The sequence below is a fragment of the Dasypus novemcinctus genome, chromosome X (genome assembly GCF_030445035.2).
Source record: "Dasypus novemcinctus isolate mDasNov1 chromosome X, mDasNov1.1.hap2, whole genome shotgun sequence".
Lineage (NCBI taxonomy): Eukaryota > Metazoa > Chordata > Mammalia > Cingulata > Dasypodidae > Dasypus > Dasypus novemcinctus.
In genome coordinates, this window is record NC_080704.1 from 93,062,089 (window position 1) to 93,089,090 (window position 27,002).

General features: G+C 37.1%; 1 protein-coding gene across 2 annotated transcripts in view; it reads left to right on the plus strand.

Annotated features, from left to right (window-relative positions):
• CYLC1 (cylicin 1) overlaps positions 1–27,002 on the plus strand; it is a 48,721-nt gene that overhangs the window by 16,400 nt on the left and 5,319 nt on the right. The window contains exons 3-5 of one of the 2 annotated variants that reach the window (XM_023582911.3): positions 15,324–15,364; positions 16,960–17,078; positions 20,573–22,279. In XM_023582911.3, coding sequence (XP_023438679.2) covers positions 15,324–15,364; positions 16,960–17,078; positions 20,573–22,279 — 1,867 coding nt within the window. The remainder of the gene's footprint in view (positions 1–15,323; positions 15,365–16,959; positions 17,079–20,572; positions 22,280–27,002) is intronic. The other variant, XM_071213380.1, reaches the window with a different exon arrangement.

The window sequence follows — 27,002 nt, forward strand, 5'->3', positions numbered from 1 at the left end:
CAGTGGTTAGGGCATCCGTCTACCACATGGGAGTTCCGCGGTTCAAGCCCCGGGCCTCCTTGACCCGTGTGGAGCTGGCTCATGCGCAGTGCTGATGCGCGCAAGGAGTGCTGTGCTACACAGGGGTGTCCCCGGCGTAGGGGAGCCCCACGCGCAAGGAGTGCACCCATAAGGAGAGCCGCCCAGCGCGAAGGAGGGAGCAGCCTGCCGAGGAATGGCACCGCCCACACTTCCCCTGCCGCTGACGACAACAGAAGCAGACAAAGAAACAAGACGCAGCAAAAAGACACAGAAAAAACAGACAACTGGGGGAGGGGAGGGGAATTAAATAAATAAAAATAAATCTTTAAAAAAAAAAAAAGAAAAGTAATTTTCCATACATTTTATTGCAATTATTCTAACCAGTATAACTATTCATATTGCTATTATTACTATTATTTTTATATTATTTTAAGCTTTGAATATATGTGTACACTACCTAAATATTTGCTCCTTATTTGATGCTTTTTATTTCATCATGTGTTAGCTGTACATCCTTTTGGATTATGTTCTTCTTGCCTGGAGAAAATTCATTAGTACTTCTTTTAGTGCTTTCTACTGGCAATGAGGTTTTCTTAGTTTTGGCTTGTTTGGAGGAGAGAGGTGTGGGACATGGGGTATATGGGAACTTCTTATATTTTTTAATGTAATATTTTTGTGATCTATGTATCTTTTTTAAAAAGACAATTAAAAATAAAAATAATAAATTTGAAAAAATGTATTTATTTCATATTCATTTTTGAATAATTTTTTCCATTAAAAACCTTTGTTCTCAGGCATTTTCTTTAAGAACTTTAAAGATATCATCTCTTTGTCTTCTCACTTTTTTCATACATTTCTCCCTATATGATAAGTAATAGGTTAGGATCACTGATATCCTAATACAACATATACAGATTCATAAATAACATGAAGAAAGAAATAAAAGTACACTTTAGAAATTAAGAAAATTGGTCATATATAGAAATAAATTTGAATTTCAAATAAGTGGATCCTGAGGCCATGTATATTAAAGCAGGCATGTCTTGATATTGACTAAAATTCCTTTTTTTTTGCAATTCCTGGGATACTTTTTCTAATGTCCTACAAAGTGATGTACATGAACAAGATAATCCATTGGAATATGAGACTTTAATATTAAAACTTCAATTTATACATTTTATTTCATATTTTGAAGATTTCTATACTAATGTATGCTTGATAATGGATATTATGGTGAAATATAAATTATATGCACACATGTTGGAGGTGAACTCAAATTTATTTACTAATAAAAGTATTTGAAAAATCTTTGAAAACCACTGCTTTAGACTATGGGAAAGAAGCAAAATTAGTGCAAGTGCAAGGCCTGTTTCCTAGAATATGAAATCTGACCTCTAGCTAGCATGTTACTTTTCTAGGGAAACAGGAAAGAGTCTTCTGTAGTTAATCTCTTGAATTAGTGCGATTTCAGCATAAACTACATCCTAGTTTGATAGTTTAAAGCAGTGTGGACACCAGAAAAGTATATTCTTAACACTAATCCACTCCTTTAACTGTAAAATTATTTTGAATAGTGCCTATTGATTACGTAAATTCAGTTAAGGTTTGGTCCAGAGTCGGTCTTAATCTTTTTGCTGGAGTCTTTGAGAAATGAGATGAGTATGGAGAGAGAGCAAGAAGAAAGCCACAGAAGCAATAAATGGAAAGCATTGAAACCTGGAAGAGTAGGGAGAGACCAGCAGAGGTTACCATGTGCCTTGCCATGTGACCATGTGCCTTGCCATGTGACAATGTGACAGATGAGCCTAGGATCCCTGGTAGCTTGTCCTCAGGGAGAAAATATTGCCTGATGATTAGTTCATTTGGACATTTTCTGTCTTGAACCTATGAGTTTGTAAGTTAATAAATTACCATTGTTAAAAGCTGACCCATATTATGATATCTGCATTTCAGCAGTCCAGCAAACTAAAAGAGATTTTGGTACCAGTAGAGTGAGGTGCTGCTACAACAAATATCAAAATGTAGGAATAGCTTTATAAATGATTAAGATGTAGATTCTGAAAGAATTGTGGTGTTCTTGAAGGAAAAGCCTGAGATTGCTTTGAAGAGACTGTTGATAGATATAAGGACACTAAAGCTGCTTCCAATGAAGCATTAGACAGAAATGATGAAGGTGCCATTGTAAATGGGAGAAAGGCGATCCTTGTTTTAAAGTGGTAGAAAATTTGGCAAAACTGAGTCCTGATGTCATTTAGAACGCAGAATTTGAAAGTGACAATCTTGGATATTTATTTGAGGACATTTCAAAACTAAATGTGAAAAGTCTCCCCATTTCTCCTTGCATTTTATAGTCAAATGTGAGATGAAGACAAAAGGTGAGAACCGTACTCTTGAACACAAAGAAATCAGAAAAGTATTGTTTTGTTATTAGAGATAAGTGCTCCATGTGAGGATTCACCAGAATATGGAACCCATCAACCATTTCAGTGCAAGTTAAGATTGGAAATGCATCTTCCAATAGGGATTTTTGGAAGTTCATGTAATCTTATGGCTTAGATCCCTGTGTACTACACGTGAAACTGGCAAGTTCTTTGTGTGATCTGCAAGTCGGACTAAAAGGAGGTCAGCAAAAGTACATATTGAAGGAAAAATGACTTTAAAAGAAGAACCATGGATGATGAGACCTGAAATGAAGATGAGAGAACAGATCCACCCATGTTTGCAGAAAGGATGTATATGCCCCAGATCCTGGAGAGGTCAAGCCATCTGCCTCATTGTTCAGGAAGAATGTTACCACCCCAAGTTTCTAAGATGCCAGGAGGATTGCAAAGGGACTGACTGCTACCCCAAAACTTGAAGAAGGTGGAAGTTAGAGTGTGGCTGCCACGCTGGTGCTTGAAGAAGGTGGATCTGAGAGGATCACCACCACCGTGGAATGGGGAGAGAGCTGCCACTGCCTCAAGTCTGGAGCACAGACCTTTAGTCCATAGATGACTCTCAGACTTTGAAATATAGTGGAGTATACCTGACAGGCTACAGCTTGTTTGAGATACACGAACCATATTTTACTTCCAATTTCTCTCTGTGAAAAAGGAGACATTTATACTATGACTGTCTCTTTGATGTTTATTGGAAGCAGATAACATGTTTTGTAAGTTTCATAGGTCCATAGGTGGAAGGGAATTGTGTCTCAGGTCAGTACACACCTATAACCAAATTTCATGAGACTTTGTACTTAGTATTGTTACTGAGATGGTTTAAGGCTTTGGGAGTATTGTGATGGAATGAATGCATTTTGCATATGGAAAGATATATCTTATTGCAGTCTAAAGGGTGTAGTATGATGGTTTGAAGTTTTATGGGCACCAGAAAAATTTGTGCTTAAAGCTAATTTATTCTTATGAGTGTAAACCTATTGTAAGGGCTTTTTGATTAGGTTATTTCAGTTAAAGCATGGCACAGGGGGGTTCTTAATCCTTTTACTAGACTCCATAGTAAATGAGATTAATATCGAGAGAAGAGGAGAAAGTCATGGAAGCAAGAAGCTGAAAGAACAAAACTTGGAAGACAAGGGAGAACCTGATGAACAGAGGTTAAAATGTGCCTTGCCAAGTGACAAAAGTGTCCAGGATCACAGGGAGTCAGTGAGGGATAAAGTCTCTTCTGGTGATGATGCTTTCAGGTGGACATTTTTCTCAGCCTCAAAAGTGTATGTTTATAAGATAATAAATTCCCATGAAAAGCCATCACATTTCATCATATCTTCATTTCAGCCACCTAACAAACTAAAACACCCTGATACTTACACTTTGGCTAACCAAAAGTTTCAAACCTGAACTGTTTCAGAAATCAATGATATTTCCTTCTACACAGCCATTACTATAGAATAGTGGCTCTTAACGATATATGAATATCAAAATCAATTGGGAAAATTTTTAAATATATGCAATCCAGAAATTCTGATTGACGTGTATGGGACCAGTACCTATGGATATTTACTTTAAAAATATTTCTACGGGAGAGGGCAAGATAGCCTCAGAATAAGGAGCAGTAAGATTCAGCTTTTCCTACAAGGAAGTTAGCAATCAGCCAGGATCTATCTTTATCACCTGTTTAGGAGGCTCTGAAGACCAGAAGACCACCATACACAGCCCAGAGAATTAGGGAAGGAAGGGACTGGCTATCTGTGGTGGGGATTAGTGAGTAAATCACCCTATACTATGGATCCTGATGTCTATCCCCCACTGATGTGACAGAATGCTTAAGAACAACCCTCTGGCTGGAAATGGAAGTTCCGTTTCCAAAGAGCAGGAGAGGATGAGATGTTCAGGTGCCATCAACAGCTATTGACTACCAAATTTAAATAGATTCCAATTCTAAGTACAGCTAAAAGTTAAACCTGTCCAAGTCTGAAAGAAGTTTGCAGCCTCCATTTTAACTCTACTCCTGGCAAGAGTGGAAGTGGACTGATTCAAAAGTATAGTGACATCCCAGATGTGAGGGATCCATTTTATTCTGCCAAGGGCAGTTTTCTACTCATAGCCTGGGCTCCAACCCAGCCTCCAGAAGGGAAGGAAGATGGGAAGAGCTTCATATTGCTCTCTGGGCAATAACAGTTTCTGCCTGTATGGCTTAGAATACCACCCACACCTTCAGCTCCAACCCCACCCCTGACAGGGGAAGAAGGTAGATGAAGCATCACCAGTCCCTCTGGGAAAAGGCAGACAGTTTGGGCCTGCCACGTTTAAAGTATAACCCACACCGTTGGCTCCAAGGAATGAGAGAATGTTGGGTAGAATTTAATAGGTTTCTTTTTTTTTTTTTTTTTTTTTCCAATACTCATATCCACATTTTTTTTCTTTTTTTTTTTCTTTTTTAATTTTTTTATTTTTTATTGACTTTGTAATAATATTACATTAAATATATACGTGAGGTCCCATTCAACCCCACCCCCCCACCCCCCCCTCTCCCCCCCCCCCAACAACACTCGTTCCCATCATCATGACACATCCATTGGATTTGGTAAGTTAATAGGTTTCTTAGAGCAGCACCAAAGAGTTTCAACCCAACACACCCAGAAAACAATTGGCTGTCTCATTCTAAACCCTCCATTTTTCAGGGAAGGGGCTGCAGCTCATTTGGAGAAACAGTGCCCCAGAGTGGCAGAAAACATCTTGTTAAAGAACAGCACCTCCCCAAGTAAAGGAATGGTGAGGTCCATTGCAGGTTGTGGTTGATTAGAGATCTCAGATCACAGTGCTTGTGACCTTTGAAACAGTTTCATATCCGAGTGCAGCTGGCATCCTCAGTTTCAACTATACCCCTGACAAGGGCTAAGTTAACTGAGATTTAAAGGCACAGTGCTACTTTCAGGCTCCCGAGGACAGCTAGCTGAAGAGAGCCACCTGCTGGATATATCAGGAAAGTCTGGATTTGGGATGTCATTGAAGAGAAGTAGAGTGGCTTATATGGTCTCCTCTCAAGGGCACATTGGAGAAGATGGCGTCTGAGTGAGTGCACCTTATAATCTGTCCTGCAAAGAAGTGGCTGAGTAGGGTCGGAGTCCTGCTGGACTGGGCTGTTTTGGGTGTTTCAGGGCAGGAGGTGTCTGTATGTTGATTTGGTGGGGTGGTGACAGAGGAGATTCTTGTAAGAGGTAGAATTTTGGGTCTCTTTCATGGAAGTTGGGGTCATGCGTGGGACCCTTCCCCCTGGGGCTGGCAGTCCAGCAGTGGTGATTCCTGGAGGCTTTGCTATGCTGGGGAGTTCCCAAGCTCTGAGCAGGCTGTTTCAGGGACCTGCAGGGCAGGGGGTGTCTGGAAGTCGATTTGGTGAGACAGTGACGGAGGAGATTCTTGCGAGAGGTGGAATTCTGGGTTTCTGACTCGGAGGTCAGAGGTTTTAGCTGGAGCCCCTCCCCTTAGGGCTAGTGGCTGGGCCATGGTGATCCATGGGATCTTCATCATGTGGGGGTCCCCAAAACCTGAGCGGGCTGTTTCAGGGGCTTGCAGGGCAGGAGGAGTTTGGATGTCCATTTGGTGAGACAGTGACAGAAGAGATTCTTGCAAGAGGTGGTACTTTCGGAGGAACCCTTCCACCCAGGACTGGCAGTCTGTCCGCATCAGTCTCTGAACTATTTGTAGTGCAGCAGTGCCGCCAACAGGCTGTTTCGGGGGCTTGCAGGGCAGGAGGTGTCTGGATGTCGAGTTGGTGAGACAGTGACAGAAAAGATTCTTGTGAGAGGTGGAATTTTGGGTTTCTGACATGGAAGTCAGAGTTTGCAGGTGGGAATCCTCCCCCTAGAGCTGGCGCCCAGCTGTGGGAATCCCTGAAGGCTTTGTTGTGTTATGGTGCTCCCAGGTCCCCTGCTAACCAGATGCATGGTTCCCAGGTCTGTGTCCCCTAAACCCTGGTGGCCCATGCTCCAGAGACTCACACACCTTGAGTCTGCAATATCACAGACTTCCCATCCCAGAATCCATCATGCCCTGAGGTCCATCTGAGGTCCTTGATTATCCTAGCCCTCGGCATTTGTGGTTTTTTTTTTTTTTGTCTTGGTTGCTAATATTGCATTATCTCCTGGTCTTCTCTCCCATTTTATCCCCCAAGGTCCTTTTTCATTTATTGAGTTTTTTTCTCCTTTTCTTTCTCGTGCTTGTTTCCCTCCCTTTTCTTTGCCCACACCCTTTTTGTCTTCTCTTTTTTTATTTTCTCTCTTTTTCTTATTTTATTTTATTTTATTTATATAATAGGTGCTGCAGGGAGCACTTCACATTTGTTGTGTTTCCTCATCCTACGTTTCCTCTTTGCTGTGTGAATTCATTTTGGCCACCTATAATATCCCCTTTCCCCCACATCTTACTATCCTCCATCATCCACTTTCTCTCTTACATTCCACTTCCCTTTGGCCCCCAAATTGTCTGACTTTTAATTTCTAATACCTTTGTTCTGTTTTCTATCTTTTATCCACTCTTGATATTACTGTCTTTCTTTTCTCTTTCCCTCTGTCAAGAGAACACTGGCTTTTTAATTCATACTATATTCTTCCCCATACTCAGTTGACTGTCTCATTATAGGTACTCTTTTTACTACTATAACTCTACACAATTTACATGAGTCTAATAACCATTCTTCCAGATCTCACATTGTTGCTCTGTTGACATTTACTACCAAAACTACTTTACACATTTTATTTTCTTATTCATTTTGCTTTCCCTGGCCCTAATATTTTCTTTCAAAGTGAACTTAGCCAGCAACAAGAAAACAGAGTAAGAAGAACAAAGTGATAAAGAGAAGACATAACACTTATGCAAGAACAACAACTAATTAACCCCAAGACTAGACAAAGAAGCTAAGGAACTGATTAAACCCATCAAGATAAAATTATGTCCAGACAGCAACAAAAAACTATAAACCAAACCAATAATCAGGAAAACATAGCTGAATCCAATGAACAAACTAAAAACTAGGAAGGGGAGCAGAACTTCGGACAAGTAATTAAAGATCTCAAAACATATATTAGAGACAAACTTAATGAAGTAAAGAAAGAGATTAACAATATGAAGAAAACACTTGGAGAGGAAATTGCAGACATATGCAAAAAGATAACAGATACGATGGGGATGAACACCACAGTTCAAGAAATCAAAAATACACTCTCAGCAAATAACAACAGATTAGAAGGGCACATTGGAAATGATATACAGTTCATTCATGAGTTCATAGGCCTATTTTGATGGAGAAATCTGACACGGAAAGTTTATCTCTTGAGGGAGACCATTTAGCAAAATTAACCCTCTAGATAGGTAATAAAAGGTACCAAAAATCAAAGAAATGTTCAAACAAATCAAAACGAAACAAAACAAATTAACATTTCCAGTGGAAGAAGAAAAGATGTTTCATTCCTCTGGATGATATATGTGCATGAACATAATGCAATCTCAAAAATTGTACTGTATATTCAGAGAGAAAAAGACATAAATAAGAGCTGAAAAATCTGATATGTTAAACACAAGGAATAAATATTCAAAATAAGTAGAACCAAGTGTTGAATTGGAGTATTAGCGCAAAGGCAATCAACAAGAAAGCCAAAGGCTAAAGAAAGAAATTGAGCCCAGAACAAATACATCAAGAATATCAGATGGTATAACATTACCAACAAATTACAAGATATGCTAAGAAACAGGAAGATATGGCCCAATCAAAGGAGCAAATTACACCTCCAGATGATATACAGGATTTGAAATATATCTAATAACAGGTGTTTAAACAAATGTCTTTAATAAAGTCAATGAGATGACTAAGGAAATTAAGGATGTTATAAAGACACTGAGTGAGAACAAATAATAACTTAAAATGATACAAAGGAAAAGAGTAGATCTTATTGGAATGAAAGACACAATAAGTGAAATATAAATGAAATTTAAAATGCTCTGGAGACATACAACAGCAGACTTAAAGAGGCAAAAGAAAGGATCAGTGAGCTAGGAGACAGGGCTTTGGAAATTGACCACACAGAAGAGCAGATAAAGAAAACAATGGAAAAATTGAGCAAGTTCTCAAGGAAATGAATGACAGCAAAAACATATGTATCATATATTTGGCACACTTTTCTCATACACCTTCAATATCAACACAGTAGAGCTTTGGCATTGATGCAAAAATATTATAGTATTGCTGTTAACCACAGCCTATAGGTCACACCAATTGTAGTTTTCCCAAATATCCCACCAGGGTGTGGAGTTGTATGGGAAATGTACACATCCATATGATTGTTTTGCAAGTTCACAACATCTGGAACAAAAATACATTTTAAAAAAATTAGTATGGGTTGGTGGAAAAATACACAAAATGTAAGATAAGAGTTATAGTTGGTAGTAATATTTTGATGATACTCTTATATAGTTTGTAACAAACGTTTCACAACAATGCAAAGAGTTGGTGGAGAGGTGATGTATGAGACCCGTGAGATGTTATGTATGTTTATTTAGTAAGTTCACAATCTTTATGATCACTTATTGTTTATGCATGTTCAAATATGAATGATATACTTCAATAAAAATTTTTTAAAAACATATGTATCATGGGTGTCCCAGAATGAGAGGAGGAGGGAAAATGTGCAAAAGGAATATTTGAAGAAATAATGGCTAAAAATATTGCCCAACTCAAGCTAATTATAGAACTGCCATATTCTCCAGCAATTCCTCTGCTAAGAATATATCCAGAAGAACTGAAAACTGTGATATGAACAGACATCTGCACACCTATATTTCAGAGTGTTATTTTTCACAATTGCCAAAAGATGGAAACAACCCAAGTGTCCATCAAACAATGAATGGATAAACAAAATGTGGTATATACATATAATGGAATAATGTGCTACAGTGAGATGAAGTGGAATTAGGAAACATATGATAACATGGATGAATCTTGAAGACATTGTATTACTGAAGTAAGCCAGACACAAAAGACAAATATTGCATGTTCTCATCAATATGACATAAATATGAAAAATAAACATATGGAGTTAAACTTTAGAGGAGTATAGGTTATTAGGAGATGAAAGGAGGGCTGAGAAGGTATACTGATACTTAATGTATGCAGAAATTTTCATTAACTTGACTGTAAAAGTGTGGAAAGGAATAGAGTTTATGGTAACATGCTACAGGAATAGCAGCTTGTGATAGTGGTTGAATTACTAACTTGTCCAGCAAGTTAGAGACAGAGCGATAGAATACACTTAAACACAGTTAAGTGGCAGAGCTTTTTAAATTAATTAATTCCTTCACCCCTATCCCGAGATGTACTAATATATACACTTTTTGGGCTTGGGCTTATGCCCAAGAATTTTTGGGTTAGATTTTAAAACTGTAGTTCATATCACAAAGCCTGGATGCAGGGGATCAGGGCAGCACAAGCTGTTTCTGCTGAATGTAGATGCCCGAACAAAGAACAAACACAAACAGCATTGCTACTCTGTTAGTTTTTACTTCTGCTATTTACAATCAGGAGCAAGGTGTAAAGTGGACATGGCTGTTTTCAACCCAAGGACTTTTGCACAAGCAATAACAAACAAAAGCATTCATGGCTGTCTTCAGTTCATTGATGTTACTAGCAATCATAAATTCTTTATCCAGGCAACCACAGCATCTGGTTTATAAATGGGACTGGGGCTGAAAAGTATAGTCTAGAGATATAAATGTCAATTGAAAGAAAGCTAAAGAGTAATCTAGGGACTGAATAACACAGTGAACCTAAAGGTGGGTGAAAATTGTGGTTGATGGTACAGATGCAAAGGTTTCCTTCTTTGAGCCAGAAAAGAAGTATATCACTATTGCAGGAGGTAGGAATGTGAAGCATGGGAAAATAAAATTGGTGTGAACTATGGACTGTGATTAACAGCAGTTCTGTAATATTCTTGCATTAATGCCAAAGATGTACTGTGCTGATGATGGGAGGGTATGGAAAAATGTGAAAAATGTATGCTATTGATCATGGTTGGTGGTAGTAGTATGGTGATATTATCTCACAATATGTAACAAATGTTCCACCACAGCTTGGTATGCTAATGAAGGAGTGTTGTATGGGAATTCTACACATGTGCATAATTGTTTTGTAAATTCACAACTTTTGTAAGAAAATATATTTTAAAAATAGCCATAATAAGGTGGGTTGGGGGGAAAACACCAATTGTAAGATATAGAATGTAGTTAGTAATATTTTGATGATACTCTTTCATAACTTGTAACGATTCAAGGTGTTGGTTTTGGGGTGATGTATGAGACCCATCTATGATGGTATGCATGTTTCTTTCATAAGTTGACAAATTTACTATACACTTATTGTTTATGTATATTCTTGTATGAATAACAAAATTCAATAAAATTAAATTTTAAAAATTCCCAACTCTATTGAAAAACAGTATCTGTGTCCAAAAAGCACAACATACTCGAATCTGAATAAGTCTGAATAGACATACTCTGAGACACACACTAATCAGAATGTCAAATGACAAAGAAAAATAGATATTTCTGAAAGCAAAAAAAGAAAAGTGATTCATCACATACAATGGATGCCCAGTAAGATTAGATGCAGATTTCTCATCATAAACCATGCAGGAGAGAAGGCAGAGGTATAATGTATTTTAGATGAAGAAAGAGAAAAACTGCCAGCCCAAACTTCTATATCTAGCAAATTTTTTCTTAAAAATTGAAGGTAGTTTAAGGGTATTTACAGAAAAACAAAAATTGCATTTGTCAGCAAGAAACCAGTCTTACAATAAATACTAAAGGCAGTGCTGGAGCCTGAAAGGAAGAGAGGAGCAATAGGCTTAAAATACAGTCTAGAAATGGAGTTTAACAGTAAAATAATGAAAAAGAAAAATATTGGTGAAAATAAGGTATATAAAAGCCAGAGGATAAAATGGGTGAAGGATGTACTACTTTTAGAGAAATAACAATGAATGTTAATGGTTAATGGGTTAAAATTCCCAGTCAAAAGGCACAAGCAGGCAGAATGGACAAAAATTTGACAAAAATTTTAGGGAATTAAACTAATATCAGACAAAATAGATTTCAAATGTGAAGCTATTTTAATTGAGAAATAAGAGGATTAAATATTAATAAAAGGGACAATCCACCAAGAAGAAATAATTATAATAAATAAGCATTCACCAAGTGTAACAAATACACCACACCAATGAAGGATGTTAATGGGGAGAACTGTGGAGGGGGAGGTGTGTGGTATATGGGAATCCCCCTATACATTTTTTTAATTTATTGAAATATATCACTCATACATAAACAATAAGTGTATAACAGCTGTGAACTTCCAAAACAAACATATAACATCAAACAAACATATACAACATCTCACCCTATCACCAATAACTTGCATTGTTTTTAATCCTTTTTAACTAATGATTAAAGAGCATTGTCAAAATATTACTACTAAACAAAGTATTTCCCCTAACCAATCTGATTATTATCTTTATATCATTTATATATGAACATACATAAACAATTAAGTGTATAGTAAAAGTTGTGAACTTACAAAGCAAACATACATAATATCATACAGCGGTCCCATACATCAACCCTCCACCAATACCTTGCATTGTCATGAGATGTTTGTTAAAAACCATCAAAGAACACTGTCAAAATCTTACTACTAATCATAGTTCTTATCTTATATTTGGGGCGTTTTCCCCCCAACCCACCATATTATTATTATTTAAATAAATTTTTTATGACAGAAGTTGTAAACTTATAAAACAATCATGCACAAGTGCAGAATTCCCAAACAACACCCCTTCATAAACACATCACAATGTGGTATGTCATTTGCTACAGATAAAATAACATCTGTTTATTACCATGTCCATACTGTACATTTGGCTCACATTTTCCATACTGCCTCAGTATCAACACAGTACATCTTTTGCATTGATTCCAGAATATTATACTATTACCACTAACCATAGTCCACAGGACACTCCAGCTTCTCCAAATTCCCAACACCCTGCAGGGGCGATATACATTTGTTCTAGCTATATACATTTTCACCACTCTTTTGATACTTTTAGTTACTTTTATTGATATAAGCTTCATTTCTAGACTGTCTTCCAGGCCCCTCGCTCCTGTCTTTTCTTTTTAGGCTTTAGCACACCTTTTAGTATTTCCTGAAATTCTGATCTCTTGCTTAGAAAGTCTCTCATTTTCTGTTTATCTGTGAATATTCTAATTTCACCTCATTTTTGAAAGACAGTTTTGCTGGATATAAATAAGATTCTTGGCTGGAAGTTTTTCTCTTGTAGTATCTTAAATATATCAGATCACTCTCTTCTTGCCTCCATGGTTTCTGGTGAGAAATCAGCACTTAATCTTATTGGGTATTCCTTATATGTTATGCATTGCTTATCTTGCTACTCTCAGAATTCTCTTTCTCTTTGGCCTTTGACATTCTGATGAGCATGGTTCTTGCAGTTGGTCTATTTGGATGTTTTTGGATGGGAGTATGTTGTGCTTCTTGGACAGGGAAATCTACGTTCTTCAATAGGGTTGGGAAATTTTCCACCATTATTTCTTTAAATATTCCTTCTGCCCCTTTTCCCTTCTCTTCTCCTTCTGGGACACCTATGACCTGTATGTTTGCATGCTTTTGCTGTCATTTAGTTCTCTGAGACCTTGTTCAAGTTTTTCCATGCTTTCCTTCATCTCTTCTTTTGCTGGTTCACTTTCAGAGGCCGTTTTTTTCAAGTTCACCAATCCTTTCTTCTGCCTTCTCAAATCTACCATCATATGGATCCAAATTTTAAAAAATTTCATTAATTGTACCTTCCATTCCCATAAGATCTGCTATTTTTCTATGTATGCTTTCAAATTCTTCTTTGTGCTCATTCAATATCTTCTTAATATCCTAATCCCTTAATAGTCATCTCATTGAATTTATTAAGGAGATTTGTTTTAACATCTATAATTAGTTGACTCAACTCCTCTATGTCATCTGGAGGCTTATCTTGTTCCTTTAACTGGGCCATGACTTCCTGTTTCTTAGTGTGGACTGTAATTTTTTGTTGGTGTCTTTGCATCTGGCTTACTAGAGTATTTTTTCTGGGTGCAGTTTTTCTCTTTAGTTTAGGGCTTCCTATCATTTCTCCCTTGCTGGATATGCAGTAGGAGCCAAGCATGTAGTTGGTGCTGTAAGCTGTGGAGGCTCAAGCTGCCCTCATTGCACCAGGGAACAATGAACCTTCTTCCAACTTTCTCCTTTGCCAGGGGTAGGGCCATGTCACAACTATGTGGAATAATCTGAGTACAGGCATAGACTGCAGTTGCCCAGAGAGACTGATGAAGCTTTACATCCCTTTCTCCCCTGCCTGGGGCAGGGATATTGCTGCAGGTGTGGGCAGAAATCTATGCAGAAATCTTTGTGTCCAAGATGACTGCAGTAGTCCTGTTAGACTTCTGATTTTCAGTCTATGCCAGCCTAAGTCACCTGCAGTTACCTGTATAGGCTGGTTCAGGTCTCCTCAGCCTCCTCCACAACAGAGGCAGGGCTGAAGCCTAGGCTAGGGTTGCAGGTTGATCTCCATGAAAGAAACTGGTTCCTGCTGACACTCAGAGTTTCAGTAAGCCAGACTTCCCCTTAGGCTGGGGCAGGGTCAGAATGGTGGCTACTGGCCTCATTCTGACTTGGGCTGGTTCTCACCCCAACTGTTTCAAAGGTTATCTCTTAGCCAGACAAGTCTCCCATTTACTAGCTGAAATTGGCAGCCAACCTTCTCTTCCTCCCCTATTTCTGGGAAATGGAGCTTCCAATTCCCATCACATAACAGCTCCTGAGATGGCTCATGCTGCCAAAGTAGGATGATTACTGGCCTCTGCAGCTTGGCTGGTAATTTCCCAGTGAGGCCAGTGCAGGTCCCTGTAACTTCCTCCCTGTTGGAGATGGCACTGGAGCCTAGGCTAGATGGGCAATATGATCTGGAAGGGAAGAAGCCAGTCCCACCAGCACTGGGATTTTCAGTCCAACCTGCTTCCCCTTGTGCCGGGTGCAGAGTTAAGGTGCTGGCTCCCATCCTCTTTCTCATTTGGGCAGGCTCAAACATTAGCTGTTCTCAGGATTATACTGTACACCACTGAATTTTCTCATCATAGCTGAAATTGGTGCCCAGCTGTCTCTTCCTACCCCATTTTGGGGAAATGGAGCTTTCCATTAGAACCACAGAACAGCTTCTGAGGTGGCTTCTGCCTCCAGTGCAGGATGTTCTTCTGGTCTCTTGGAGTCCTCAAACAGGTGCTTCAGTTAGGTCCAGAGAGCTCTGGGTGTTTGCTACCTGCCCCACAGAAAGAGCTGACTCTAGGAGCTTCTTACTCCACTGCCATCTTGCTGGTTCTCTCTCCCCTGTATTTTGTGATGTAACATTTATATAACCTAAAACTCCTTTCAAAATAAAAGAAAAAATGAAAAAAAAAAATTCAGGCCAACAATTATGTGTGCCCCCTCATATGTCATTTATGGTTTGACCTAATTTCTGAAAGTATTAAGAAGGTGCATTTATTTTTCAGAATAAACTTACTAATTTAGGAAATATACAGTTTGCTTCCTGTTTAGACTTTTTCATTAAGATTTGGGAGAAAACACTTCTAAGATGCAGTTCTAGATAATATTCTCAAATAATGATGATCAGAGAATGCAGAATGTCTCAAGTTGTTGCTATTGATTGTTATCCATAACAATAATTGTTATTATAGTTAGCAATATTACACATTCAATTAAAGAACTTTCTTTTCCTTCACTAGACAAGAAGTGAACATCAGACCATATGATAATTCCATTCCAAGTAAGAATTAAGTTTTTGAATTTCAATATTTATTTATTTGAAAATAATTTTTAGGGATAAATGATTACTGTGCTCCAGTAAATGTAATAAAGCCAGAATCAGCCTTAAATTTTTATTAAAATTTAGTAGAAGCATATACGTGTATATATGTGAATGTGGTGTATGTGTATGTTAGTATGTTCATGTATGTGTGTATGTTGTGTGTGTGAGTGTTTAAAAATATTTCTAGCTTTTGTGTGGGTTTTTACTGGCCAGTTTAAAATGAAAGAGCTTTACAGATTTTTTTCTTTCTTATAATACAGACCAACCTTACTTGCATAAGGTTCCTTTATTTTCAAAATACATGATTACAAAACACAAGATAGAGAAGGCATAAGTAGTCAAAGGGATGAGTGTGGATAATGATTAGACCAATTTTGAATAGCTACAACTTTTTAGAGAGAGAGAAAACTCTTTAATATGTTGAATTTAAATCTGCCTCCACTGTTGCAACTTTTACCCATTGATTCTCTCTCTTCCTTCAGGAAAATACATAAAAGATGTCTAGATGTCTATGGCACTGTGTTTAAGAGAATGAACTCAGGGACAAAATTATCTGTGTGTGAATATTAGCTCTGATACTTTGCTTTATGATCTTAGGGAAGTAACTTAACCCTTCTCTGTGCTATATTTTGCCACCTTTAAAATAGAGGTAATTGTATTATCTACCTCAAAATGTTGTTATGAGGCAAATGAATTTATCTGTATGAAGTTCATTGAACACATTCTGGCACATGGTAAACACTAGGTAAGTGAAAACAGTTGATGCTATGTCATCTCTACTACTATTATCCTTCCAAATAAAAGCCTTAAAACAGTTAAATATGGTGGTCACATTTATCATGAATATCCTCAACTTCAGGAGAACTAGTCAGAGTGCCTTTACCAGTTCCTCTTTTGATATAACCTCTAGATAGTTTTAGATTCCTGATCACTTTATTCTGTATGTCCTTAAGTGTGTCTATCTCCTTCTTTAAATAGGGTTTTCAGAAATGGAGTATTTGGGTCTAGGGCCCTAATTTCAGTGGATTTGGAAATCATTGAGGTCAGAAGGATGCTAAAAATAAACACATTTAATCCATCAAGACCCTTACTGAGCATTTGCCTTATTCTCAGCATTGTGCTAATTATTATAGTGGAATATAGAAGAAAAAACTATATTTTCTGCAAGATAAACAAAACAACATAAAGAAAAGAAACCAAGAGAAGATTTGATGGAGACATTCAAAATGAAACAGTGAATTATTCCCTTTTCCATTCATATTGTTCAATTATATTATTTTATTCCATATGATTACCATTTTATGAATATGTGGAAATTTGTTTAATCTAAAAAAATTTTAGATGCCATTTAAAATATAATACCATGCTAAATGGGAAAATGAGCTTTAATTTTCTTAGGTGGTGAGCAAATAAATTACATCTTCTCTGGAGAGCTATATTTTGAATTTTGACTTAATTTAATTTAAGTTATATGTTTCTCACTCATGGATAAATCAGTTCTGATGGAAGTCTGGTATTTACTCTAAATGGTTTTTTATCCTCTCTTATTTTAGTGAATGAATTAAGCAGAAAAAAATGCAATAGAGAACACATTGCTTTGACATTTCCCAAACCACCCAAGCCAGGTAGAAAAAAGAGATCAAGACCTTCGGAATTACAGAACACAGTTCCTGTAAGTATTGAAAGGTCATTTTTAAAACTAAATATGAGTTGGTAAAACAATATATAAATAAGGCATATGTAATTTGTATTTTCCTGTTGGAAGCAGATATTTTTAAATTTACTATTTCCAATAAAACATGGCCCACTTCTTTCAGATTGAATTTCTGTATACACTTTTTTCCTTTTTAATATATTTTTATTTATTTTTAAAAGATATGTAGATCACATGAAATGTTACATTAAAAATTAGGGGATTTCAATATGCCTCACTCCCCACATTATGTTACATTTAATTATATCAAACAATATAAGAGGATCCCACATTCCCCACTCCCCACCCCCAGTCCTCCTACATCAACAACCTCTTTCATTATTGTGGCACATTCATCACATTTGTTGAATATATTTTGGGGTACTGCTGCACCACATGGATTATAGTTTACATTGTAGTTACACTCTCCTGCAGTACAGTCAGTGGAATATGGCAGGATGTATAATGTCCAGCATCTGTCCCTGCAATATCATTTAGGACAATTCCAAGTCCCAAAAATGCCCCCACATCTCATCTCTTCTTCCCTCTCCCTGCCCTCTGCAGCTACCATGGCTACTTTCTCCACATCAATGCTAAAATTTCTTCCATGACTAGTCACAATAGTTCTGTAGTAGAATACCAGTAAGTTCACTAAAATCCATATTTTGTTCCTCCATCCTGTGGACCCTGGGATGGTGATGACTCCACCTCTATATCAAGAGGGTGCTTAGATCCCACATGTTTGATGGATGCCATTCTCCTGCTTGGAGTTGTAGACGCTTGGTTCCAAGGTATGGTGGGTGACCATCTTCACCTACCTGTTAGTTGACCTGTGCAAGTCGCACAAACTGGAAAGTAGAAGCTTCAACTATGCTAAGATTCAGGGCCCAGCTGGCACATGGCCAGTCCAGAGATTGAAGTCTCCTGGGTATACACCAATCCCAGCACCAACCACAGGTTCAGTAAATGTGACAGAAGAGTCTTGTGTAGAAAGATCACGGCTGAGTTCAACTCCATCACACTCAGGAAAACTAATTTCAGAGAAAAGTCACCTGACAGGGGACAGAACTCCAGAGCCAACTGTTATGATCATAGTGGCTGTGTGTCTCCATAGCCCTCAGGAGCACCAGTAACTGGGTTTGTATCTACTTTGGTTGTCTCTGGGATCCTGCTGAGGCATGGGTAAGTACAACCTCTCTGATGGCCTCCTGACTCTTTTTTGAAGACTCTTGGCCATATAAACTAATTTGTCTTACCATTTACCCCTTTTATTCAAGGCCTTTTTCTACTTGCATCACTAGTTACTGATTATTAGTAATCCCTAGCTGCCAGGGAGGCTCGTCCCTGATCATCATGTCCCATGTTGGTGGAAGGTAATGCATTAACATGCTGAATTTTGCTTAGAGATTTTCCACATTTGACTGACATGGAGGCTGTCGGTATGTAACTCTTCAACACCCTGCAGCTCTAGAACTAGTTCAAATTTCAGGCACACAAACTCATAACACATTGAATTTTTATTTATACATTGTTCCTCACATCAAATATATTATCTGTACAAGAGACTAGGCAATCTGGACAATCTAAGGCTTCCCCTGGTGAGATCTCTCAAGAAATATTTACCAAGTGTACGAGCATCCACAATTTGAATCTTAAGCAGGAGAAGATCTTGATGAGGTTACGTGCCTCCAATTTCCTTTAATATGGAAATCAGAATTCTGAATCCAGGAAGATTCATGTTTTCTCCTCCTTCTATAAAATGGAGTTACTCTGACAATTAGCAAAAAAAAAAAAATTCTAACACAGAGAGTTCTCCTATGGAGATACAAAAATATTTTTTTTCTTTTTTTTTTTTAATTTATTTTTTTTTGATTTTGTAATAATATTACATTAAAAATATATATGTGAGGTCCCATTCAACCCCCCCCCACCCCACCTCTCCCCCCCCCCCAGCAACACTCGTTCCCATCATCATGACACATCCATTGGATTTGGTAAGTACATCTTTGGTCACCTCTGCACCTCATAGTCAATGGTCCACATCATGGCCCATACTCTCCTCCATTCCATCCAGTGGGCCCTGTGAGGATTTACAATGTCCGGTGATTGCCTCTGAAGCACCATCCAGGGCAGCTCCATGTCCCGAAGACGCCTCCACCTCTCATCTCTTCCTGCCTTTCCCCATACCCATCAGCCACCATGTCCACTTTTCCCAATCCAATGCCACCTCTTCTATGTGGACATTGGAATGGTTGTGTCCATTGCACCTCTATGTCAAGAGGAGGCTCAGATTCCACATGGATGTTGGATGCAATCCTTCCACTTTCAGTTGTAATCACTCTAGGCTCCATGGTGTGGTGGTTGTCCTTCTTCAACTCCATCTTAGCTGAGTGTGATAAGTCCAATAAATCATATTGTAGGTGCTGGAGTCTGTTGAGGCTCAGGACCTGGCTATCACATTGTCAGTCCAGAGATTCAAATCCGCTAAATATATCTTAAACCCCAACATTAACTGTACCTCCATCACCTTAGCATGAAAGTCTTATGAAGGAAGATCCCATCTGAGTCCAGATTCATCACACATAAACACCAGTTCCAAAAAGGGGCCATCTGACCTGGTAGTTAACCCCATCGGCCATGACCATAACTCCCATGGGTCTCTTTAGCCCTCGAAGGAACCGATATCTGGGGGTTGTATCTGCTTTATAGCATCTTCCAAAGCAGAGTTAAAATCAACACATTCATTCAAGAACCATTCATTACATCTGAAGTTTCATTCTTCTCTTCATGGTCCTTCTTTAATTTCATATGATCACTTAATTAACTACTGTTACCCCTACTGAATGGCTGAAAGAATATAAGAATTAAATCTAAAATTAGGCATAAATGACAAATTTAACAGAAGTTTAAGTGGGCATTGAAAACAAATTACGCAACTGCTACACAAATTAATGTGGACCAAACATTTATTTGTTTCATTTAATATCATTGTTTATTGCAATTCTTCACTGTAAAGTTAACAGTCTCTGAGTTAATTAGAAATCATGGAAGCAGCAGTGGAAATCAAGCTAGGCCCCAAACCAAAGACATAAATATTGTCATGAAAAACCTTAAGCTCATCAGCTTATTTCTAGCTAATTTAGTAGAAGTGTGGACAAAGTGAATTCCAAATGATATTTCCTATATGTGGGTTCAAAAGGAACCTACTGTTGACTGTAAGGATATGTCCTGAAATGTCACATGTATCACTGTGGGCCTGTTCTAATCATAATATGAGTTATTGAGAGCATCCTAAATGTTCCCCTAAAGTCACCTTATATTTAAAGTGGTGATATCATACACACACACCTTGAAAGAGATATTTTTATTTTTAAATAAGCAATTAATTGAAAGCTAGACTATTTTTGTGTTGCAAGGTAAAGAGCTATATCTCACCCACAAATGCTTATTATTATTATAACCAATCTTTTCAGACGCATGACAAAATAAAATTAGAGGAAGTTTGGAAGCCAGCTCATAATTGGATAAGGCATTCTTTAAGAAAAAGTTTCCAAAGACCATCTATTTACTTTGCTGTCAGGAGACAGGCTCCATTCAGACAGGCTTATACTCCCAAAATCCATCCTGAAAAGGCAGAATCTAAAGAGTCTAAAGTTGACAAAAAAGGAACAGCTTTGAAGAAAGATTCTGGGAAAATAACAGGCCCACAGGAAAAAACTCCAGAACCCAAGAAAGCAGAAAAAGGTGAGAAATCTAAGGGACAACATAAAGCAGGTAAAACACTATCAAACTCATTTTATGAAGGTGAACCATCTAAAAATTCAAAGAGCAAATTAGATACAACCCCAGAATTCAAGCATTCTAAGGATGTCTTAAAGAAGGACACAAAAAATGATAAGAGATATTCAAAGAATTTCAAGGAGACAGATACTGAAACAATATGTAAAAAGAACAATCCAAGGAAAGATTCTAAGAAAAGCTCAAAGAATTCTGATGCTGAATCAGAAATTTGCTCAAAGAATAGTTCACATGTAGATTTAATGGTGTATTTAGAAGTCTCTAGTGCTGAACCCATGGATTCTGATTTGTGGCTAAATAATTACTCCCAGAATAATGCAAAGAAAGGTACAAAGAAAGATGCTAAGAAGGATTCAAAGAAAGGCTCTGATGCTGAATCTGCAGACTCAAAGGATTCAAAGAAAGATGCAAAGAAAGAGAAGAATCCTTCAAAGAAAGACAAGAAAAAGGATGCAAAGAAAGATGCAGAGTCTACTGATGCAGAATCTCTTGACTCAAAGGGTTCAAAGAAAGATGAAAAGAATAAGAAAATGTCAACAAAAGACAAGAAAAAGGATACAAAGAAGGATGCAGATTCTTCTGATGTGGAATCTGTAGACTCAAAGGGTCCAAAGAAAGATGAAAAGAAGGATAAGAAAAATGACAAGAAAAAGGGAGCAAAGAAGGAAATAGAGTCTACAGATGCTGCATCTGATTCTGAACTGGAGACAAAGAAGGGTAAGAAAGAGGAAAAGAAAGATTCAAAGAAAGATGACAAGAAGAAACCTGCAAAGAAGGAACCAGAGTCTACTGATGTTGAATCAGAATCTGAATTGGAGTCAAAGAAGGGTAAGAAAGATGAAAAGAAGGATAAGAAAGCTTCAAAGAAAGATGACACAAAGAAGTATGCAAGGAAGGACACAGATTCTGAATCTGAATCTGAGTGGGAATCAAAGAAGGATAATAAAAGTGCAAAGAAAAATAAAGATACAAAAAAAGATTCCAAGAAGGATGCAAAGAAGGACACAGAGTCTACTGATGCTGAATCTGATGAATATGCAAAGAAAGGCCCAAGGAAGCCCTCAAAGTCAGCATTCAAAGATTCAGATGCTGAATCTGAAGATTCACTATATAAACCTGGAAAGAAAGGGCTTGATAAGACAGATGTTAAATCCACAGATTCCAAGAAGGAAGGACTGGGACTACGGAGAGATTTCAAAATGACATCCAAAAAGACTACTTTCCAAGACAAAGACAAGAAAACAATTACAGGTAGAGTTCCTCCATCAAGAGAAAGACCACCACTACCTCCTTGTGAGCCTTTGTCACCATCACCTAAGGTCAGACGTCTCTGTCGGTGCAGGATGCCTCCTCCACCTCCAAAACCAAGATATGCTCCTCTGGTATGTTTTGCCCTGTTTTATTTTTAATCCATATTGGGTAAAAATTGGAGATAGTTTTAAAGATTTGACTTTATCTTTTCTCAAAATAATACCTCTCTTTTCTTGAGATTTTGATAAGTTTGGGACTTGAAGGTAAGAAAGGTGAAGGACTCAAAAAATTGTAAAAGGTTAAGAGAGTAAGAATTATTTACAATGGAGCAGAGATACCTGGCTTGTGATTAAAAATATTTTTACAAATGGTCAATTTACAGAAGAATGGTTAAATATTCTATATGTAGGAAAGGACAAAAATGAAAAATGATTAAAATTTCAACTGATGTTGAATCTGAATCAGACTTAGGTGAGATAAAAAGATATTTCCTGGGAAGCTGCAGAATAGAGTGAAAATGCAATTACCCAAAATTCAGGTATAGCATGGTAGAAATATAACATACCAACAATCATATGTGAAAAAAAGGGAATGTAAATTATTCGATCCATATCTGAATGAAGCTTGTTTATGAGTCCTCATTCTTCCTGACATCAGGCAAAATGTTAGTTTACCAGAAGTAGTTTTATAAACCAGAAGGTTTATAAGTCTCTTTCAGGTTAAATCAGTCTCTTTGGGCATAAATACTCTGTCAGTATTTCTATTTCTCATCTGCTAGGGATCTCTCCTTTCCCTCCTTCTCAAAGTAGTCTGGTTGCAAGGGGAAGCATAAGTAGAAACCTCACTTGGAAGTAAGAACTACCTGCTATCTTTCCTTAATGGCTCTCACTGAACTTGGTTGAGGTGTGAATCATTCATAGTTTCTGACCATAAGCCTGTGCCCCCTGTTTTAAAACAGTGCTCTCTAAGCATGGTAGGACAAGTATTTTCTCTCCTGCTAAACTCCGACCATCTGAGTTTAAATCTTTTCTTTCCTCTCTTCTTCCTCTTTCTTTTCTCTTGTCTTCCTCCTCCCCATCCCTTCTTCCTTCTCCTCTTCCTCATTCTTCTGTCCTCGAAAGAGGATTTTTTTTCTTCTTGTCTAATGGTTATCTCTTTATATTCCAACTTCTTTCTATAATTTATTCATTAAAAATATGTAGACACCTTCATTTACTCTTCATAAATTAATATTTTTTAAAATTTAAAAATCCCTCTAATCACTCAAAATTCTTGGGTTTCAAGTGTATATTCAAGCAAAGGACATGAGAAATCAGCTTTGTGATCTCATTCTAGGTGTGATCTTTTCTCCCTTCCTTGGGTTGATTGAATGAGTGAGTAGTTACTAAGACATCAAGATTTACAAGTAATGAAAATAAGTTCAAGAATAAAATTTTAAAGTAAATGAGATAAATGAACCTTCAAAGATTGGAATTCTTTTCCACAATCATTATTTATGAAAAAAAATTAAATGAAATACCTGAAAACAAGTCGAGGTCAAGATTAATTTTAATTAGGAAAAGCAACTTTCAGAGTTTATTTTGTACATGTGTACACTCATGCATTTTTTCCATAATAAACTTCCATAGGCAAAGATACCAGTTAGACTTCAATCCCTACAACTCCACTGCAAGTGTTCTTTTTAAGTTTACCAAATATCTTCATGTGGATGGATTCAATGGCCTCTCATCTCTCATCTTATTTTACAAAATAGCCGTTGATAAAATAACTTATTCCTCCTTCTAGAAATACTTCCTTTGTTTTAGTTCTATGACACTATGTCCTCCTGTTAGTGTCAGCTTTTTACCTCTTTATTGGACACTCCTCTTCCAAACCATTGAATGTTGGAATGATATGAAATACGGCCCTTTACATTTTCTATCTAAAATCATCCCTTGACAAATTCATCAAATCCAATAACTAAACACCATCTATGAATTGTTGACTCCTGAATTAATATCTCCAATCCTGATCTCTCCACTAAGTTCTAATTTCTTGTGTTCAATGCCTACTTGATATATCCACGGTAGTATGTTCCAAGGATCTCAATCTTAACTTGTCTCACCAACATTCTTTTTCTTTTATTATTGTTATTTTCTTTATTTTAAAGAAGTTTTAGATTACATAAATGTTACATCAAAAATATAAGGAATTCCTATATACACCCCATCTCCCTCCCAGACTTCCACCATTAACATCTTTCATTAGTGTGGTACATTTGTTACAATTTGTGAACACATATTTAAGCGTTGATACTTACCAAGGTCTATTGTTTGTACTATGGTTTACACTTCACACTGCACAATTTGATAGGTTTTGAAAAAATTCTTAATGGCTTATATCCAGCATTGCCATATCATTTGGAACAATTCCAAAATCTCCAAAATGCCCCATGTTATAACTATTTTTCCATCTACCTCCCCTCAGAACAACTGGTGACTACTGTCTTTATATCAAAGTTACACCTTCCATTACTAGAATAATAATATCTACTTTGGACCATACCTGCATTCCCCTCTCATATTTGTTCATTCCTTAGTCTTGAGCATTTGGGGAAGGTGATGTCCATCCACTCTGCATCCTATTGAGAGGGGCCTTAGATCCCATGGGTTCAGATGGATGGAACTTTCTTACTTGCTGTTGTAGATACTCTCTGGTTATTCTGGATGGGCTTTGCCCATCATCATCCTTTTGTAAGTTGCCCTGAGTCTGATGAACTGGAGTGTAGATGTTAGTTGCAGCTCTTCTGAGATTCAGGGTTCAAATAGCATATGGACAGCTGGAAGATTTAAGTGTCTGCAGCATATATTTAACTTCCACTCCAAACCTATTACTCCCTCACTGTTTTCCATCTCACTAAATGGCACCACCGTCCATTCAGCTATTCTTTCAAAACATGGGTACCATCTCTGATACCTTTCTCTACCTCATATGTAATACATCAGTAAGGCTTGTCTATCTTAACTCCAAAATATATTCTGAATCACTCAACTTCCATCACCACATCAGTGGTCCAAATCACTATCATTTTTCCAGGAATACAGAAATAGATCCTACTTAGCCTTGCTGTTTCTACCTTACAGTGCTTAAAACACTCTAGTAGTTTACCAATTCATTCAGAATAAAACTCAAACTTTTTGATGTATGAATTCCTACCGCTGAATTATCTGGATCATACTTATATTACACCTTCATTATGTACAACTCTTCCCCTTTTCCTTTGATCTAGCCAAATTAGCATTCTTTTTGCTTTTCATACTCCCCAAGATTTTTCTTGGTAAGTATTTTTATATGCTCTTCCCTCTGCTTGGTGTGTTTTTCCAACAGAGAGCATACCTAAGTCCTTCTCATCATTATTTTTTTCAGCTTAAATATTGTCTCTTTAGAGGACCCTTCCCTCATTCCCTTGTCCTATATACTGCTCTCTGCCCCTCTGTCCAGTCACTCTCCCAAGTTTATCTTTGGGACATAAATTAATTTATCCTGTTTATTTATCTTTGTATAATTTATCTTTATACAAAATTCTATATTTATTCCTTTGATTGTTACTTATAATCACCATTAGAATGCAGTTTCCAAGCAAGTAGTAAAATTTGTCTGTTTTTTCATTTCTATAACCCTGATCTGAAAGAAATGTCTCTCTTATATTTAGTTGATCAAAAGTTTGGTGTCTCCAAAGAGGTGCTAGATCATTTAACACTAGTAGGCATTCTGACTTCTTATTTAAGAATTTCTACACTAGGCTAAAATGAACAGCAAGGTATTTTGGAAAGGAAGAAAGCCACACAAAAGGATACTTTCCATTTAAAGTGGATGTCTAGAAAAGATACATATATATCCTCATTTAATTATAGACAGACTGTGTTAATAAGTATTAGGTATCTTTTGGTACTGGCTTTCAGAATCATATTCTTGTCCATTTCCCCCCACCTCCATCTGGGTTTCACTGGTTCTCACAGCAGTACATTAGTAGAGCTAGTGCCATGCTTCAGGATAAGCTCCCATTATACTCCTACATTAGGAGAATTCACATTTGAAATGACGTCTATAAAGATTTGTAAGTTTCTCAGCTATGAATGAAGAATTCTTTAAATTCCAATTGCTAAAGTAGGAAAGTTTTATGTTATGTTATGATGCTATGTGATGTCTAGGATGTTTTGTTCATTTCTAATTTTTTCTCTCTGCTATTTTTACTAAGAAAATACTATAATGTTCTATAATATCTGAAACAATAAAATATATGTAAGAAAATTTAATGATTTACTTCTATATGCCCACTCCACAACTCCATACCTCTTCACCTATAAAGATGGCACTATTAGCCTTTCATTTTGTACTTAAGGAAAATTATGCCCCAAATGATTAAGAAAATTGCTGAAAGGTACTTCAAAGTATGTATTCTATGTGAAATCAACAAAGCACAAATTGGAGTTAAATACGAACTCTAAGGGTTGCTTCAACTCTTATTTGGTAACACAATTCTTTCTGAGAAATTAAGATAAGTAAATAAGTTTTCTTTTCTAGGCTTTTATTCTCTTCTTAAATGAGGATTTGAACTAGATGAATTATAAATTGAAACTGGTATGTCCAAAAGAGAAAAAAACTTTTGATATTTACTAGAGTTCTCAGAGAGATACAGGCCATATGTTTGCTCATAATTGAAATGGAATGGGTAAAGTCAGGCATACAATCTCCTTGTGGCACATTTTCCAGTCCCTAGTACAATAGCACAAGAGACTGAATCATTATAATACAAGAAATAACAATGGCATTGGATGGAAATTCTTACCTTATGGAGTCCTTCTCAGGAAAAGA